Genomic DNA, 20,697 nt, shown 5'->3' with positions numbered 1-20,697 from the left:
TAATGAAACAGAAATTTTCTATGCATGTTTTATTCTACTAACTCGATGTGAAGTAGGCATTTGTTCCCTTGTGTGGAGACCGAAAGTGTCGTTTTCTCTCTCTAGGGAGGAAAAGTAATTTGTAAGTAGATTTATCAAACGTCTCGGTCCATTTATTAATAATAACCGTACAGTTACTAACATTAAAATTAAACATATTAATAAACAAAATTAATATTATCTGTAAGTAATTTTTTTAATAGGTGAACATGAAATACGGCATCAAGAGTGATCGCTTGGAGTCTGCTAGAGAAACGTGTACAGCTTGTGCGGGTTCCATGATCTTGGAGATGGCAGCACTGTCGCGACTCACCGGCGAGCCGATTTTTGAAGAAAAGTCGCACAAAGCGATGGACGAGTTGTGGAAAATGCGCCATCGGAGTTCCGACCTTATGGGTACTGTGTTGAATGTCCATTCAGGCGATTGGGTTCGGAGGGACTCGGGAGTCGGTGCTGGCATCGATTCCTACTACGAGTATTGTCTGAAAGCCTACATTTTGCTGGGAGACAACAAGTATCTGCATCGGTTCAATCGACATTACAACGCTGTGATGAAATATATATCTCAAGGTAAATGCTAATGAGTTGAGAAACGACTACATGTGATGTTCATTGATTAGTTATTCTTGTGTACTTTACTGATAGGGGGAATACCACCAAAATGAATATTCAATTGGTTGCCAGAAAATCAAAGACTGATTTTAGTATATCGCAATACAATTTTTGACCAAAGCGTAACAAAAACTAGGAAACTTCGTTCGTTATAAATTATTTAATAAAGAATTAATTGCATTTACTAATGAAAAATTCAACAGTCTGATTTTTTGTTTTAAATTTATTGATTCAGGTAACAATTAGATTATGGATTAAAAGAGCATTTTCAAGGCAAACTAAATGATGTTTCTGAAGTGGATCAAATAAAAACAAACAGTTGTGATAAATCTGAATACAAACAGGGGAGAATATTTTTTTTCGTAGAATTGTCCGAAAAACTACAAATTTAAACAGAAACTTTTTCACGTCAGTAGTTGTAAAAAAATATTCAAAGATGGCTCTTTTAAAGTTGCGCACAATAAATACAAAAAAATTATTGAAAGTCAAAAGATTGGCCTAAATTTATCTAGACAGAACCCTGAAGTACAATCAAACAAATGCAATTTCTTTCATGAATTATAAAATTTGATTTTACGATTTTTTTTTCAAGCGAAATTAGAGGAAGCTAATAATGTACAATAGTATTAAAAAATTTTTATTCAATATTTACACATTTACGAATATTTCCCGAGTGTAATCTAGGAAAGTATTGTAGTAGGTTCCACTTGACAAATGTGTACTGTAAGTAGAGGCCACTTTCGGGAACGGATTATTCAGTCGAATCGAGTCCAGCGAAGGTTAAGAAGAGCCAGTCAAGTTGCGCCGGAATTATTTTGTACATAATCGCTGTGTAATTAGTCGTGTAAATTCGAGTTACGAAGATATACATTGTTGAGATTTACCCACGCCGATTTTAATAATCGATCATCAAAACAATGCTGATGTCAATATCTTCTACAAAAAATGTTTGAATGTTGATCAGCCTCCTCTGGTGGACAGTTGCTACACTACATAGTGCAATAATGAAAATAAAAAACGGTGAAATTATTTAAACGAATTTTCTAAAATAATTTATTTTAAGATCAACTCTATTCCAATTTGAAAACTTACTGGCATATAGAGAAATTTTCGTAGATGACCCTCTTGAATGATGAAAAAAAAACCTTTGAATTATTTAACAGAATTTTCTAAAATAGCTTTAACATCAATTCTATTCAACTTAGAAAAAATATTCATTTATAGAGAATTTTTAATTATGAATTCGAGATTCTTTTTAGTATAAATGTTGAAATAATGAAGAAAAACGGCAAAATAATTTCCAAAAATTTTCTAAAAAATGTTTAGTGTTGACTTTATCTTTTGTAAATTACCAATTTCAAGTCCTCTTTGGCATAGACCTTGAAATAAAGAAGAAAAATGGCGAATTCATTTCCAAAAATGTTTTTTAAAAAGTTTAAACATTTTTCTAGAACTGATTCTATCGGAGTTAAGAATTTTGTTGGCTTGTAGAGAGTTTTGAAGATCATTTTGGTACAGATCTTGAAACAATGAAAATAAAAAGCGGTAAAATTATTTACAAGAATTTTCTCAACAACTCAACAATTTATTTCTTACTAACTCAAATTTACACGTCCAACTGCACAGCGATTATGTACAAAATAATTCCGACTCGACTGGAATGGAGTTAACTAGACTCTACTTCTCCCATTATTTGGACTACTCTCAACATTCGCTGGACTCGACTCGATTGAATAACACTACGCAACAAATTAAAAAAAAAATACAGAATGTACAGTATGTTGTTAAAAAAACGGCGAAATGATTCCCAAAAATTTTCTAAAAAATGTTTGAAGCGAGCTCTATTCGAGTTAGAAAACTTGTTGGCTTCTAGAGAATCTTTCGTAGATCACTAACTTTTTTGTTATGGATATTGAAATAATGAAAAAAATAAATCGGCGAAATTATTTCCACGAATTTTCTAAAATAATTTTAAGAAAAAATTATTGACTTATAGACTTTTTTGTAGGTTATGGATTTGAGTCTTTTTTAGTATACATCTTTAAATACTGAAGAAAAATGGCGGATTAATTTCCAAAAATTAAAAAAAATATTTTAGAACTAACTCTTCGATCTTGTTGGCTTGTAGACAATTTTTCGTAGATTACGAATTTGAAGTCCTTTTTGGTATAAATGTTGAAATAATGAAAAAAAAACAGTGAAATTTTCTAAAATAAGTTTTATTTAACTATTCGAATTGGAAAAAATTTTGAATTATTGAGAATTTTGCGTAGATTATTAAATTGAAGTCCTTTTTGGTATAGATCTAGAAACAATAAAGAAAAACTTAGAAAGCGTTTTAGTTCGTCGAGAATTTTATAAACTATAGATCTTGAAAGAATGGCCTAATTATTTTCAAGAATTTTCTAAAATAATTTTAAAATCAACTCCATTCGAGTAAGAAAAAATTGTTGACTTATAGACAATTTTTTGTGGGTTATGAATTTGAGCCTCTTTTAGTATAGATCTTGAAATAATAAAAAAAAATGGCGGAATAATTTCCAAAAATTAAAAAAAAATATTTAAACTAACTTTTCTATTGTTGACTTGTAGACAATTTTTCGTAGATTACGAATTTGAAGTCCTGTTGGGTATAAATCTTCAAGTAATAAAAAAGAAAACGATGAAATTATTTCCGAGAATTTTCTAAAATAATTTTTCATAGATTACGAATTCGAAATCCTGTATGGTATAGGTCTTGAAATAATGAAAAAAAACGACCAAATTATTTCCAAGAATTTTCTAAAATAATTTTAAAATCAACTCTATTCGAGTAAGAAAGAATTGTTGACGTACAGAAGTTTTTTTTGTAGATTATGAAATTTAGCCCCTTTTAGTATAGATCTTGAAATAATAAAGAAAAATGGCGGATTAATTTCCAAAAATAAAAAAAAATAAACTAACTCTTCTAATTAGAAATCTTATTGGCTTGTAAACAGTTTTTCGAAATCCTGTAGGGTATAGACTATAGATCTTGAAATAATAAAAGAACGGCCAAATTATTTCGAAGAATTTTCTAAAATAATTTTAAAATCAGCTCCATTCGAGTAAGAAAAATTTGTTGACCTACAGAGACTTTTTTGTAGATCATGAATTTGAGTCCCTTTTAGTATAAATCTTGAAATAGTGAAGAAAAATGGCGGATTAATTTCCAAAAATTAAAAAAAAATAATTTTAAAAACTAACTCTTCTAGTAAGAAATCTTGTTGGCTTGTAGACAATTTTTCGTAGATTACGAATTTGAAGTCCTGTTGGGTATAAATCTTCAAGTAATAAAAAAAACGGTGAAATTATTTCCTAGAATTTTCTAAAATAATTTTCATTTAACTCTATTCCAGTTATGAAAAATTTTGAATTATTGATCATTTTTCGTAGATTATTAATTTGAAGTCATTTTTGTATAGATCTTGAAACAATGAAGAAAAACGGTGAAATAATTTCCAAAAATTCTAAAAAAAAAAAATTAGGACGAAACTATAAAGTTAGAAAGCGTGTTAGTTTGTAGAGAATTTTTCGTAGATTACGAATTCGAAATCCTGTGTGGTATAGGTCTTGAAATAAGGAAAAAAACGGCCAAATTATTTCCAAGAATTTTCTAAAATAATTTTAAAATCAACTGCATTCAAGTAAGAAAAAATTGTTGACTTATAGATTTTTTTTGTGGATTATGAATTTGAGGCTCTTTTAGTGTAGATCTTGAAATAATAATAAAAAAATGGCGAATTAATTTCCAAAAATTAAAAAAAAAATTAAACTAACTTTTCTAGTTAGAAATATTGTTGGCTTGTAGACAATTTTTCGTAGATTACGAATTTGAAGGAAAAAAAAATTTGAAACAAACGATCAAAGATTTTCAAAAACTAACTCTCTTCGAGTTAGAAAAGAAATATTGACTTATTGAGAATTTTTCGTAAATACGAATTTGAAGTCATTTTTGGTTTTGATGTTGAAATAATCGATAAAAATTTCGGATTATTTTCCAAAGTTTCTAATACAATTTTAGAATATTCGTGTCAAAAAAATGTTGGTTTGTAGAGAATTTTTTGTAAATTCCGCATTTAAAGTGTCGCTAGCGGTACAATCGAGAAAAATTCTAAAAAAAAATTCGTAGATTCCGAATTTATAGCCTGTTTTGGTATAGATCTTTGACTTTATTAAGCTCGAAACCATTCTACCTTCATTATTTTTAGAACAAGGTTTCTGGAGTTTTTCACCGTAGTTGCAGATTTTTTAGGGTTATAAATGGTATAAAAGAACGTTGAGATTTTTCTTCAGGGTACCTTTCATCTCAGAACGCTAACAATTGTAGCACTTCTTTTAAAAATGCATGAACCTGTCCGTTTAAAGCGGTCTAAAAATTGTTCAAGTTTATAATTTTTTTTGTTCAAAACTGCACAGTAGAGATGATTATAAAATATTTTATACTTTTAACATACATTTGTAAAAAAAAAAATATGTGTAAGTCGTCCATGAAACGTTTATAGCATAGCCTATCTTTCTCGGAAGAATTTTTAACTCAACTAACGCCTTGTAAAGAAAAAACTACCATTTCGCATTCACTATTCACATAAATAACTATTTTTATATAAATGAGGTAGAGGTTATTCTCTTAAAAAAAATTCACAGAGTATCGTGTTTTAATTGGGATTTTGTACCGTTCATGAATAAACAAAAAAAATTAATTTGCTCCAGCGGATTGGAACTTTTAATTAATTTTATAACATTGTTTTTCTCTATTTCTGAAATCCAGCGTTGCATAGTAAAATTAAAACTTTTGCATGCAAAATTATCTCGAGGATTTTAATATCTGAAAAATCAATATGTAGTTTACATTGCTCTTTGCATAAGTGAATTTTGTAGGTCGAGGCTAAACATGCTTATACTTATAATAGCATGCAACATAACTTGTTATCAATAAATAACGTTCTCAACTTGGCATTCGACGTTTAATTTATTTAGTCGACGGCGTTGCTTGCACATTTCATATGCAACCAATTTATCAGATTGAGATCTAGTCTAGTTATTAATTATGTTAATATACGCAAATCAGTATTTTAATTTTAATGAACATTTTGAATATAAATAGGTAAATTACAAAAGTTGATTAATGTTTGTAAACATGTGTGAACAATTCTAAACAATAAGTTTATATTACTACGACACAAACAACGTTTCATCTCGAAGCAACTTATGTACAAATATTTATTTGATAAATATTAAGCATGACGTCATTAGTTTTCTGGAGGGGATACATACATGATTTTTAATCATTGCTCTGTATTGACGACTACTAAATTCTTTGCAGGTCCGATGCTTCTCGACGTCCACATGCACCGCCCCCATACCAACTCCCGCAACTACATGGACGCACTCCTTGCTTTCTGGCCCGGCCTCCAAGTCCTCAAGGGCGACCTGAAGCCCGCGGTGGAAACCCACGAGATGCTGTACCAAGTCATGCAACGTCACACCTTCATTCCCGAAGCCTTCACCACCGACTTCCAGGTCCACTGGGGCAACCACCCTCTGCGACCCGAATTTTTAGAATCCACGTACTTCCTCTATGGTGCCACCAACGATCCCTACTACCTGGAAGTAGGAAGAACCGTATTAAATAGTTTACAAAAATATGCACGAGTGCCTTGCGGCTACGCCGCCGTCAACGACGTCAGAACTAGGAAGCAAGAGGACCGAATGGACTCTTTCGTGCTCTCCGAAACGCTGAAATACCTGTATTTGTTGTTCGCGGACAAGGAGGATTTGGTGTTGAACTTGGATGAGTTTATTTTTACGACGGAGGGGCATCTGTTGCCTCTGAGTTTGGCCGGGTATAGCGGAAATAAGACTGTTAGTGATCTGGACGTGGAGGAGGGGGAGTTCGCGAGAACGTGTCCGAATACGTTGCAGTTGTTTCCGGAGACGGTTAGGAAGCCGTTGCAGAATATGGTGGACGGGATGTGTCCGAAGAGGAATTCGAAAAGGAGGCTGACCGCTGCCGAATTTTCGGCGTCTAATATCAACCACTTGAAGATGATCAAGGATATGGGGATTAATATCATTGCGTTGAGTGATGGGAGAGTGCAACTTCTTCATACGTTTTCTTCGGTGAGTAGATGATGATATTAAATATATTTAAAGCGGATAGCCAACGCGAAAAATAGCGGATGTTCAACAAATACTGTTTGAATAGGTAATAAAATTAACTAATTTCGAGAAATGTCACTTTCACCCATGTCAATTTTGACAACAAGTAGTAAAGTGAGGTGACAGTTCTACCAATTTCGATCAAAATTTGTTTATATCAACTGAAACAGTACTCGTTGATAACGCTACATATTATCAGTACATGCTTAAGAATTTTTAAGTTTACATCGAAAGAATTCTACTATTAAGCACGTATGTCAGTTGCAGAATAAGCGGCGGTTTTTTCGTGATCACCTTTATGGAGTAAAAACAATATACAAGGTCACAGTGTAATAGAAAAAAGAAGGTTTCACCTTCTTACAGTGGGGATCCCTGAGAAGGTTTCACATTCTTAAAAAAATTGGTCTAAAGAGTTTAGACAGTACTTCCCTCGCTGTCGGAAACTTGACGACTGCATGCCTATTATGTTTTTTTTTCTCATTACATTTTTGTAGTGGGAATTTAAAAAAAAATTGTGATGACGTCATCAACATTTTTGCAAGGACACGTATATCAGTTGGGATAGATGTAGTGTAATACTAAGAATAAAATTATTGTGTTCCCAAATTTTCGGGAAAATGAATTGGGTCGTTTTGAATATTGATTTCTTATAATCAATAAAATAACGAAACAATTTACTCACGTATACGGCGCCGGTGTATAATATCTAGAGAGCGGATTTCTGTCGGACTAGGCAAGGCCAAACTCGGTACGGCTCGCACGGGATGCGAATTCATTGCCGTTGCGGACTGCACTTCGTTTATTTGAGATTAGAATAACGTTGTTTCGTTGCACTCTGCTGTTAATTCCCGTTCTCATTTACTTAGCCGTTTGATTAATAAATCGTTAATTATATTTATGGAATCCAGCACGTCCCCCCCTATAATCGTGACGTAGCCCGACAGAAATCCGCTGTCTAGTAATATGAGGGGCAACTGAAAATCGTTTATGTATAAACATTATTAATTTAAGATGACAAGCGTAACAGCATACGTAAGAGCCAAACAGAGAAACTGTAAACAAAACGACCATCGGTTTTATTGCTTCGACTTCCGCTTATTATATAAAACATTGCGTTTTATTTTAATTCTTGACGGTGAAATTCACAATTGGTTGATTATAAACATGTCTATTTCGCATTCGCGGAACCAAGTGACCGCATAAAACAAATGCAGGTCTGTAATGTTAAAGTCGATGTAAATAAGCGTGCTACTCTTATGTTTCAACCGAGTTTTTCCTTTAACAAATTTTGTGTCTACCAAATTGGGTTGGTTGGGGTGTAATACTAATAATAAGTGTTGCCTTTAATTTAATCAATAAAATAAATTGACTTCATTAATTTTTTTGAACCACCTCTTAAGAAAATCTAAAAAATATGAATGGAATGATAAATCACAAGTACAAACTCATCATATTTTTTGCATTTTAGATAGGATTTATTCAGCAAAATTTAAGGGTGACGTCATCAATTTTTTTAGGAGGGATGAACAAATACATTTTGAACAAAAGTTTACCATGCTTATAATAACTTTAGAATATTCCCAAGATTTCAAAGCATTCGGTTTTGTAATTCCTGATTAAATCGATAAAATAAATTCACGCCTTCATTAATTTTTTTGAGTCACCCTGCATATGCAAATCCAAAAATATGAATGGAATGATAAATCACAAGTACAGACTCATCATATTTTGTACATTTTAGATACGATTTATTCGGCAAACTTTTGAGCTGACGTCATCAGTTTTTTGTAGAAGATAACCAAATATATTTTGACTAAAAATTTATTATGCTCTTTATAACCTTACAACATCTGCAAGATTTCAAAGCATTCGGTTTTGTAGTTCCTGATTAAATCAATAAAATAAATTTACGCATTCATTAATTTTTTTGAGTCACCCTGTATATGCAAATCGAAAAAATTTGAATGGAATGATAAATCACAAAAAGAGACTCACCATATTTTGTACATTTTAGATAGGATTTATTCAGCAAAATTTTGTGGTGACATCATAAATTTTTTAGGGGGGACGACCAAATACGTTTTCATCAAAAATTTACCATGCTTATGATAATTTTAAAATATCTTCAAGATTTCGAAGCATTCGGTTTTGTAGTTCCTGAGTAAATCAGTAAAATAAATTTACGCTTTCATTTATTTTCTTGAATCACCCTGTATATGCAAATCCAAAAAATATGAATGGAGTGATAGATCACAAGTACAGACTGATCATATTTTGTACATTTTAGATATGATTTATTCCACAAACTTTTGAGCTGACGTCATCAAGTTTTTGGAGGGGATAAGCAAATATTTTTTGACTAAAGATTTATGATGCTCTTTATAGCCTTAAAACATCTGCAAGATTTCAGAGCATTCGGTTTTGTAGTTCCTGATTAAATCAATAAAATATATTTACGCATTCATTAATTTTTTTGAGTCACCCTGTATATGCAAATCCAAAAAATATGAATGGAGTGATAGATCACAAGTACAGACTCATCATATTTTGTACATTTTAGATATGATTTATTCCACAAACTTTTGAGCTGACGTCATCAAGTTTTTGGAGGGGATAAGCAAATATTTTTTTACTAAAGATTTATGATGCTCTTTATAGCCTTAAAACATCTGCAACATTTCAAAGCATTCTGGTTAGCAGATTAAAAATTAAATTTCAAAATATTGTTTTATAATTTTGATTTTTTTTCCAAAAATCTGGACGTTTCGGATGAAAAGTCGATTCAGAGTTGTAAACTACATGTGTAGGACTATGTTATTTTATACAATTGAAGACCCATTTACTATGTACAATTTTGAAGTGACGTCATCGCATTAGTGGTGGGGATGATTAGACAAATTTTGGTTAGCGTTTTACCATCTACATGATATTCTTAATATAAGTACAAAATTTCACAACAATCGGTCGAGTACTTTCGGAGATTATCTGTCTAATAAAAATCCGGGACAACAGACGGACAGACGGACAGACGGACGGACAGACGGACAGACGGACGGACAGACGGACAGACAGACGGAAATGGGAGACCTATTTCTTCGTCTTCTAGGGGTCATGAAAGATCGAGAAAACGTAAAAGTAGAGAGTCGGCCGACGGACTCGATTACAATACTTCCTTTGCTTACGCTCGGGAAGTAAAAAGACAGTTGGGAGTCCCGAGAAGGTTTCACGTTCTAAAAAAAAAGCATTTGGCGCCCCCGAGAAGGTTTTACATTTTTAAAAAATTGGTCTAAAGAGTTTAGACAGTACTTCCCTCGCTGTCGGAAACTTGACGACTGCATGCCTATTGTATTTTTTTTCTCATTACATTTTTGTAGTGGGAATTTAAAAAAAAATGCGATGACGTCATCAACATTTTTGCAAGGACACGTATATCAGTTGGGATAGATGTAGTGTAATACTAAGAATAAAATTATTGTATTCCCAAATTTTCGGGAAAATGAATTGGGTCGTTTTGAATATTGATTTGTTATAATCAATAAAATAACGAAACAATTTACTCACGTATACGGCGCCGGCGTGTAATATGAGAGGGAACTGAAAATCGTGTATGTATAAGCATTCTTAATTTAAGATGACAAGCGTAACAGCATACGTGAGAGTCAAACAGAGAAACTGTAAACAAAACGACCATCGGTTTTATTGCTTCGACTTCCGCTTATTATATAAAACATTGGGTTTTATTTTAATTTTTGACGGTGGAATTCACAATTGGTTGATTATAAACATGTCTATACCACATTCGCGGAACCTAGTCAGCGCACAAAACAAATGCACGTCTGTAATGTTAAAGTAGATGTAAATAAGCGTGTTACCCTTATATTTCAACCGAGTTTTTACTTTAAAAAATTTTGTGTCTACCAAATTGGGTTGGTCCAATGTAATACTAATAATAAGTGTTGCCTTTAATTTGATCAATAAAATAAATTGACTTCATTAATTTTTTTGAGCCACCTCTTAAGAAAATCTAAAAAATATGAATGGAATGATAAATCACAAGTACAAACTCATCATATTTTTTGCATTTTAGATAGGATTTATTCAGCAAAATTTAAGGGTGACATCATCAATTTTTTTAGGAGGGAAGAGCAAATACATTTTGATAAAAAATTTACCATGCTTATGGTAACTTTAAAACATCTCCAAGATTTCAAAGCATTCGGTTTTGTAATTCCTGATTAAATCGATAAAATAAATTCACGCATTCATTAATTTTTTTGAGTCACCCTGTATATGGAAAACGAAAAAATTTGAATGGAATGATAAATCACAAGAAGAGACTCACCATATTTTGTACATTTTAGATAGGATTTATTCAGCAAAATTTTGTGGTGACGTCATAAATTTTTTAGGAGGGACGACCAAATACATTTTGATCAAAAATTTACCATGCTTATGATAATTTTAAAACATCTTCAAGATTTCAAAGCATTCGGTTTTGTAGTTCCTCACTAACGGGCCAATTTTTTGAGTCACCCTGTATATGCAAATCCAAAAAATATGACTGGGGTGATATCTCACAAGTACAGACGCATCATATTTTGTACATTTTAGATAGGATTTATTCGGCAAACTTTTGAGCTGACGTCATCAAGTTTTTGGAGGGGATAAGCAAATATATTTTGACTAAAGATTTATGATGCTCTTTAGAGCCTTAAGACATCTGCAACATTTCAAAACGTTCGGGTTAGCAGATTCAAAATTAAATTGCAAAATGTTGTTATATAATTTTGATTTTTTTTCCAAAAATCTGGACGTTTCGGGTAAAAACTCAATTCGAGGTCGTAAACTACATGTGTAGGACTATGTTATTTTATACAATTTAAGACCCATTTACTATGTACAATTTAGAAGTGACGTCATCGCATTAGTGGTGGGGATGATTAGACAAATTTTGGTTAGCGTTTTACCATCTACATGATATTCCTAATATAAGTACAAAATTTCACAACAATCGGTCCAGTACTTTCGGAGATTATCTGTCTAATAAAAATCCGGGACGGCGGACAGACGGACAGACAGACGGAAATGGGAGACCTATTTCTTCATCTTCTAGGGGTCATGAAAGATCGAGAAAACGTAAAAGTAGAGAGTCGGCCGACGGACTCGATTACAATACTTCCTTTGCTTACGCTCGGGAAGTAAAAAGATAATTGGGACCCCCGAGAAGGTTCCACGTTCTTAAAAAAAATACATTTGGGGCCCCGAGAAGGTTATGCATTTTTAAAAAAGACAATTGGGACCCCCGAGACTATTTCACATTTAAAAAAAGACATTTGGGGCCCCCGGGAAAGTTTTACATTTTTAAAAAAGTCACTTGGGACCCCGAGAAGGTTTTACATTTTTAAATAGAGTGGCGTATTCTCACCTTTTCGAGGAAGTGATGTAATTTCATCAGTAAAAAATTCTTATGGCGTCATAAATAGAGATAATAAATACACAATGCCAGAGAACAAGAGAAAAAAAAAATAAAGGCCAAGTTTGGAATCCCAACGCGCAATGTCCAGTTCGCATTCCTGACTCGTAACCACTAGACCACAACCGGGATGCCTTACCCTAATGGTAAACCGTTATTATACGGTAAACTCAAAGCGAATTGGTACACCACACTTTTAGGACCATATTGTTGTGAAACAGTTAAATCAAACTAGAGACTACTTTTGTCGTACTCTAGGGGTCATGAAACGTCGAGAAAATATAAAAGTTGCCATTCGTCCGATGTACTCGATTATTATACTTCCTTGGCTTACCCTCGGGAAGTAAAAATTGGTCGAAAGTTATTTCACTTGTATTTTTGTTTTCAATTTCGTTTTACTTCATAAGCCTAAGGTAGTATGTGTTGCAATTTCATGTTTTCTTGACGTTTCGTAAATCTTAGAATATGAAAAAGTAGTTCTCCTGTTTCGTCTGTCTGTATGGTCTACTGACGCTTTTACTACTCTGCAACTACCGATTTGACAGCTAACCATAATTTGTCTGACCGTTTCCACTAAAAATTTGATGACGTCGTCTCATTTCTCGACCACCTTCGAAAATTAGCCAAAAATATTTTCTTTTAGATCTCGATCCTCGAAAGTTATTTCTGGCTTCGTTTCGTCGAAAAATCCTACCACTTTTCCAGAATCTCCAACTAAAATGTGGGAAATGTTTTTCAATGTGTGAAATTTTTGATCATTTTTCGACCACTTTGGAGACTTTGATAAAAAAGAATTCAAGCCCTAGAAGTTATTTTAAGCTTGATTTTGCAGAATAGTCATTTTTAATATGGCAATTTAATAAGATTTAAGGCATAGGTCAGTTGCGCGCCACGGTCAGAAAACTCTGCAGGTGGTCCTCATCCCACCGAATAGTTGCACGCAAACTGCCACAGAGGCAAGGGACAGTTGCGCGCAACGGTAAAAAAAAATTGCATATAGTTTTAAGGATTATATATATTGTTACGATTGACGGACGAATAATAAATCGGGTGTTGGTAAAACTCAAAAAATTTATTTCTTCAGGTCGAATTACAACACTATATATTGCGACGAATATGTACAGAAATTATTCCGGCGCTCTCGACTGTCTTCACTGGATGAATGAATCCATTACCTACGGTCGCCTCTATTTAAACTCATATTCTTTGATCGAGATCCTTCACGAACATCCATCGCGACTCCGCTTCGCGATTCCCCTGGACGCTGCTTCGAGACGGCTCCAGATCTGTCTTTATGCGCCCGCCTCTCGGCCGTCAACAGCGATGATTCACCCATCAGCGCCGTGCGTACGTCCAGAAGGCTCTCGACCGCCATAGGCGTCGTACTGGGGCGGCGTAAGGGTGTATTTCGTAACACTGCCCCCCTCTTCAAATCCGATCGTCCCGATCGGAAGCGTCTTCGTTGTTTCCTTCGTACCGTTTTAGTCGATCGAGATGAACGATCTTCATCCTCGTCTTTGGTCCACGTTGGATCCGATAAACTACGTCATTTATTCTAGTGACGATAGTGTATGGACCTTCCCAGTCAGGAGCCAGTTTTGGGCAACGTCCCTTCTTCCGTCGGGGGTTATACAGCCACACTAAGTCATCTTCCTGGAATCCGCCACAGTTGGCCTTCACATCATAACGGGTCTTCATTCGGTCACTGGCAATCTTGATCCGGCCCCTCACTAGTTCATGCACGTTGACCAACTTCTCTTTCAGTTCGTCCACGTAGTCACGTACTTCCATTGGTTCTTCGGATGGCAATCCAAAGACTAGGTCACAGGGCAGCCGCAGTTCCTTCCCAAATACAACGTGAGCAGGTGTTTGGCCCGTGGTGTCGTGGATAGCTGCGCGGTAGGCCAGCAGGAATAGTGGAAGGTGCTGGTCCCAATCCCTTTGGTGCTCTTCTACCACTTTCGAAAGGTGTTGCTCCATAGTCCGATTGAACCTTTCCACCATGCCGTCGGACTGTGGGTGTAGTGGCGTTGTCCTTGTCTTACGTATTCCCAGTAGCTGCATCACTCTTTGGAAGACGTTGGATTCGAAATTGCGTCCCTGGTCTGAGTGAAGTTCCAAGGGGACGCCAAACCTACTGATCCAATTGTCAACCAGTACTTTCGCGACCGTGACGGCTTCCTGATTTGGAATGGCATAGGCATCTGGCCACTTGCTGAAGTAGTCGCTAGCCACCAGGATAAACTTGTTGCCGTCGTTTGTTACAGGGAACGGACCGGCCACATCGATGGCGATTCTTTCGAAAGGTGCCCCAACATTATATTTCTTCATCTTTCCCCTCGCCCTGGTATGAGGACCTTGGCTGGCCGCACACGTCGTACATTTGCGACACCAACTTTCGACATCGTCACGATGACCTACCCAATAAAACCTCTCCCGGATTTTCGACAAAGTTTTGTTCACTCCGAAGTGGGCTCCAGATGTTCCGGCATGAACTTCCTCTAAGACCTTGGAAACCTTTACCTTGGGGAGGACCAGCATCGTCTTAGAGGTACGCCCATCAGGACTCTCCCACTTTCGCTTCAAGAGCCCATTTTCCATGACCAAGGAATCCCATTGGGCCCATAATGCCTTCAAACTGGGGGATTGGTCGGACAATTCTGCCCAGCCGGGTCGTTCGACTCCTTCCTCCTTCCACTTTAGTATTGGTCCGATTATGTCGTCTGCTTCTTGCTCACGCTTTAACCGCGCCGTTGTCCATTCTTCATCTTGCTCAAAAATCGTCCGACGAACGGGCAGGTTCCCTTCTTCCGCGTCGATCCTGTCGCAGTGCTTGCACTCTCCACACGGACGCCTTGACAAAGCGTCAGCGTTGTTGTGAAGTCGACCCGCTCGGTGTTTGATCCTAAAGTGGTACTGCTGTAGTCGTTCCAGCCAACGCGCTACTTGGCCCTCGGGATTCTTTATCCGCAGTAGCCACGAGAGGGCAGCGTGGTCGGTCCTGATCAGAAACTCCTGTCCGTATAGATACTTGTGGAAGTGGTTGACGGCTTTGACAATGGCTAGTAGTTCCTTCCTTGTGGCACAGTAATTTCTCTCTGGTTTGGAATGTAATTTGCTAAAATATTCGATAACCCTTTCCTCCCCATCTTGTATCTGCGACAATACGGCCCCAATTCCCGAGTTACTCGCATCGGTATCGAGGACGAACATTCCTTTGTCCCTGGGGTAAGCCAAAATGGGGCTGGTGCACAAAGCCGTCTTCAGTCTCTTAAAGGCCATCTCACATGTACTGCTCCACTTGAAAGTCGCCTTCTGCTCCGTCAGTTGGTGTAACGGTGCTGCGATGTCGGCATACCCTTCTACAAATCGTCGGTAATATGTGCAGAGTCCCAAGAAGCTTCGTAGTTCATGCTTGTCTCTTGGTATGGGCCAATCCCGGATAGCAAGAACTTTCGTCGGGTTGGTTTCTATTCCTTTCTCCGACACGATATGGCCCAGGAATTCGACTCTTTTCTGGAAGAGCGAGCATTTCTTGGGATTTAGTTTCAAACGAGCCTTCTCCATTCGTTCTAGCACCTCCTCGAGATTCTTCAGATGGTCGTCAAACGTTTTGCCCATAATCATGACGTCGTCGAGGTATACCAGACAGGTCTTCCATGTCAATCCTTTCAGCACCATCTCCATCAGCCGCTCGAATGTTGCTGGCGCATTACATAATCCGAAGGGCATAACGGTGAAGTGATAGAGGCCACTTCCGGTGGAGAACGCAGTCTTTTCTTTGTCGTCCGGGTGCAAACCTACTTGCCAGTAGCCACTCTTCAAGTCCAAGGTCGAAAACCACGCCGAGCCGGATAAGGTCGTCAAGGTATCGTCTATTCGAGGAAGGGGGTAACTGTCTTTCTTCGTGACGTCGTTCAGTTTCCTGTAATCGACGCAAAATCGGGTAGTCCCGTCCTTCTTGGTAACCAAGACTACTGGAGATGACCACGCGCTGTTGGATTCTTCAATTACCCCATCTCTCAACATGTTGTCCACGAGTCTTGTAGCTTCTTCTTGTTTGGCTAGGGGTAGTCTTCGAGGAGCCTGACGGATCGGTTGCGTGTCACCAGTGTTTATTCGGTGTTCTACGATGTTGGTCTTCCCGAATGGTTCCTCCTCTGAGGCGAAGACATTACGGTGCCTACGAATGAGTCCTTTGGCCAGTTTTCTATCACGAGCAGACAGCTGGTCCCAGTTGTCCTCCAAGCCTTTGGTATCCCCTTCCTTAGACTCATTCTCAACGTCTTCTTCCTCGCAGTTCAATACTCGGGCGACTGGCTCACACATTCCGATAATCTCCCCTTTTCTAATATTGACTGCATTGGGAAACACGTTTGCCACACGTAAGGGTATGTCACGATCGGTTTTGACTAGGGTGCTCGCGATCAGGAGCTTGTGGGTCGAGTCATGTGCCGGCTGCACCATCCCCAAACTGTATCCGGGGTTCGTCTCTACTCTGGCGGGGACGATGACTTCTGCATTACCATCTACCTTCGTTGTCTGACAGACCACTAGTCTGACCGTTGCAGCTTCCACATTCGGACGTCCCAACACAAATTCTTCGGCTCCGAAACGCAGAATTTTCTGTTCTGGGTCGATCATTAAACCATACCGGCTGATTAGGTCCATACCCAGAATGAAATCGTCAGCGATTTCCGCCACCAGAACTTCATGCTTTATTCGGAGTCGACCGAGCTCTACATTCACCACCGCTGTACCCAGAACCGGTGTTGTTTCTCCCGTGACCGTCTTCACATTCGTGGCGGTACGTACTGATTTAATTTGGCAATTTTGTAACCTGGATCTGCGTGCAAGGGACACTTCGGCTCCTGTGTCGATGATGATCTTCGATTCCCGTCCATTGATTTTTCCGCTGATTGTCGGACTGTCGACGCTCCCCGCGATACTTCTAACCATTACAGTTGTTGGGGCTTCTCTTTTAGCAGCCAGTACGCGCCCCGAGATACCGACTGCCTTTAGTTTTCCTGCTCCTGATGTAGAGGAGGTCGCGGCTGCGATCTCCTCATCGGCGCTGGCGATCTAACACGGCAATCCCTCCTAACATGCCCTTGACGCCCACACCTGTAACATTCTAGGCGCCCTCCATGTTGTCTAGAACTGCCCGTCTTGATTTCGGCAATTATTTCGCGGGCGAGTTTCTCAAAGTTCTCGCTCATTTTGTCGAGACTCTCTTGAATAGGGTTTACTTCGCCCTCAACCCCAATGCCTCGTATCTTAACGTTGGAACGAGGTGAGCTGTTGTATGCGGCGTCCACTTCTAACGCTCGAATCAGCGCCTCGGATGGTTTCTTGAACCCGGAGATTTGCAGGACTCTTCTTACCTCACTATCTCTTACGCCGTTTACGAAGGTTTCTGCTGCCAGTCTGTCTTGGAAGTCTTGCGGAGCTTCAGGATAGGCGAGGTGTACCAAACGTTTAACATCAGCCGCAAACTCCTGAAGAGATTCACTACTCTTCTGAATCCTAGATTTAAGCTGCGCTACGAAAACTTGCCGGAGGTGTTCATCTCCAAATCTGAGTTCGAGGGCGGTCGTCAAAGCGGTATAGTCCTTCTGGTTCTCTTCTGATAATGTCTGTAGAATCTCCAGGGCCGCACCTCGTAGTGCTACTACCAAAGCGGTCGCTTTCTGTTGGTCATTCCAGCTATTCGACAAGGCCGCAGCTTCAAATTGCTTCTTATAAGTAGTCCACGACGTCTGCCCATCGAAAATAGGGGGTTGAACTCTCACCGGACTGAATTCTGCAGGGGTCGCAATTGTAGGTCGTGGTGTTTGCAACCTTTCTTCGAGCTCCTTGATCTTGTTTTCCATTTCATTTCTCATCTCGTCCACTTCATTTCGCACGACTTGGAGGATTTCGCTTCGGCTGTTCAAAAGTGTAGTTTGCATAGCTTTTAAATTTTCTTCCATTATTCTTTGATTTTCTTCCATTATTCTGCGATCTTCTTTTCTATTTTCTTCCATTATTCTTCGATCTTCTTTTCTACTTTCTTCCATTATTCTTTGATTTTCGCTCAACATTTTCATCATTTTTGTCAGTTGTTCCTCCATGTTGGCTGTTTGCGCTCTTGTGGTAGTCGGCATAAAATTTTTCTTCTAGAAACTTCTAGAGCCTTGGCAGATGTCAATTCTCGAAGCCAATGTCAGGTGATGAAAGTCTAATTCCGTTATTCCACTCTTACCGCGGGAGAGAATTTTCTCGAAAGTTCACTTTGTTCCGGTCTCCCCTAGTAGCACCAACCAAATTCGAATCCCGATTTATTTCACAATTAATCCCACTTCTGACATCAGTGTTACGATTGACGGACGAATAATAAATCGGGTGTTGGTAAAACTCAAAAAATTTATTTCTTCAGGTCGAATTACAACACTATATATTGCGACGAATATGTACAGAAATTATTCCGGCGCTCTCGACTGTCTTCACTGGATGAATGAATCCATTACCTACGGTCGCCTCTATTTAAACTCATATTCTTTGATCGAGATCCTTCACGAACATCCATCGCGACTCCGCTTCGCGATTCCCCTGGACGCTGCTTCGAGACGGCTCCAGATCTGTCTTTATGCGCCCGCCTCTCGGCCGTCAACAGCGATGATTCACCCATCAGCGCCGTGCGTACGTCCAGAAGGCTCTCGACCGCCATAGGCGTCGTACTGGGGCGGCGTAAGGGTGTATTTCGTAACAATATCATAAACACTTGTTGCCTGTCGTCGTAGTTTAGGTGGTTTAGGTAGTTACATTAAAATAAATAAGTACTTGGTTAAATAATAATTTAACTTGCACACAATTACACACGTATTTATTAAATCATCAAATATCTATATAAATTAAATTTTCCTTTTTTTTACAAATCTGTAAGAAGCATTTTTTACAAAAGTAAACTCATGGAACTATAATATAGGCTTCTTATCAACTAGGTACCTTTAAGCAATAATAACCTTGATAATAATCCTCTATTAGCGCACAAGTGTCCTATGAACTTTTTAGAGATTAGACACCTACCACATGGAGCAAACTAACCGCGGCGTGCAACTGACCAACATCCAGAATTTATCGGCCAAATTGTAAGATGACGTCATCGATTTTAGGGAGAGGGGAATGGATACAATTTCATTTGCGATTTACCATTATATTTTGCCCGTTTTCTTAATATAGGTAGTCGTCTTTTTTTGTTTAATCTTTTTTTTTTTTTTTTAATATAGTTTTATTTATATAACAGGATGATAGTTAACATGTTTTTAGATTATTGTTGGGAAAAAAGACTTCGTAAGAAAAAATCAGCAAAATATAAGCCCCACCCACCCACCCCTTCTCAATTGTGATGAATTTCTTATTCATCGTGAGCTCATTTCCAGAAATTATATTATGAAATATGTTTTTAAAAGGGTAGAATTTTCTAGAAAAATTTTGATATTACAAATTACAATTAAACTTCGCCCCTCGGTCTGATTAGGAATGAAAAAAATCATCAGAATACAGATAGGGTGGGTGGGCGGGCCTTATATTTTACCCTTTTTCTTAATATAGGTAGTCGTCTTTTTTTGTTTAATCTTTGTTTTTGTTTTTTTTTTTTTTTTTAATATAGAGTTTTATTTCAATAACAGAATGATAGTTAACATGTTTTCAGTTTCTTGTTGGAAAAAAAAACTTCGTATATTAAGAAAAAATGGGTAAAATTAGAGCCCCACCCACCCACCCCTTCTCAATTGTGATAACCTTAACAAATCTACAACATTTCAGAACATTCAGTTTTGCAGTTTCTTCACACTGAAAGAAAGCAAGAAGTTGTTACACAGTTTTGGTGTTTTCCCCCGTCAAAAACCAGGTTGTCTGAGGTAAAAACTCAGCACGGATTAATAAAACACAAGTGCAGAAATATTCTAATTTATAAAATTTAAAACCGATGGACTCGATTACAATACTTCCTTAACTTACGCTCGGGAGTAATAATGTGTCAAAAATAAGAAAATATCCTGGAAAAAACTTTCATCAGTTTTTCATAATGATCGAGGTCGAAGAAGATAGTGAGAATAGTGATATTGAAGAATTTTACTTCCCTAGCATAGGCTAAGGAAGTATTGTAGTCGAGTCCGTCGTGCGACTGGCTACTTTCATGTTTTCTCTAGGTTTCATGACCCCTAGAGTACGAAAAAATAGACCGATTGTTATCAAATTTTGTATGTATGTTAGGAATATTGAGTAGTAGTTAGTAACGCTAACCAAAATTTGCGTAATCATTCCCACAAACAATGTAATGACGTCATCTCCAAAATTCACAGTAGTAAATGGTATTTAAATTTTCTAGAATGAGATTCTTAGGCACTTTT

At 37.2% G+C, this 20,697-nt stretch overlaps 1 protein-coding gene across 1 annotated transcript in view; it reads left to right on the top strand.

Annotated features, from left to right (window-relative positions):
- LOC135127992 (ER degradation-enhancing alpha-mannosidase-like protein 3) overlaps positions 1-20,697 on the top strand; it is a 52,504-nt gene that overhangs the window by 15,678 nt on the left and 16,129 nt on the right. The window contains exons 5-6 of the mRNA XM_064054758.1: positions 243-609; positions 5,996-6,792. Of these exons, the coding sequence (XP_063910828.1) occupies positions 243-609; positions 5,996-6,792 (1,164 nt within the window). The remainder of the gene's footprint in view (positions 1-242; positions 610-5,995; positions 6,793-20,697) is intronic.

Source organism: Zophobas morio, unplaced genomic scaffold (genome assembly GCF_036711695.1).
Source record: "Zophobas morio isolate AGI-343-1 ecotype UQ-CSIRO unplaced genomic scaffold, CSIRO_AGI_Zmor_V1 ptg000012l, whole genome shotgun sequence".
Lineage (NCBI taxonomy): Eukaryota > Metazoa > Arthropoda > Insecta > Coleoptera > Tenebrionidae > Zophobas > Zophobas morio.
Note: the sequence above shows the minus strand (reverse complement) of the source record. Positions and strands in the feature narration are given on the sequence as shown.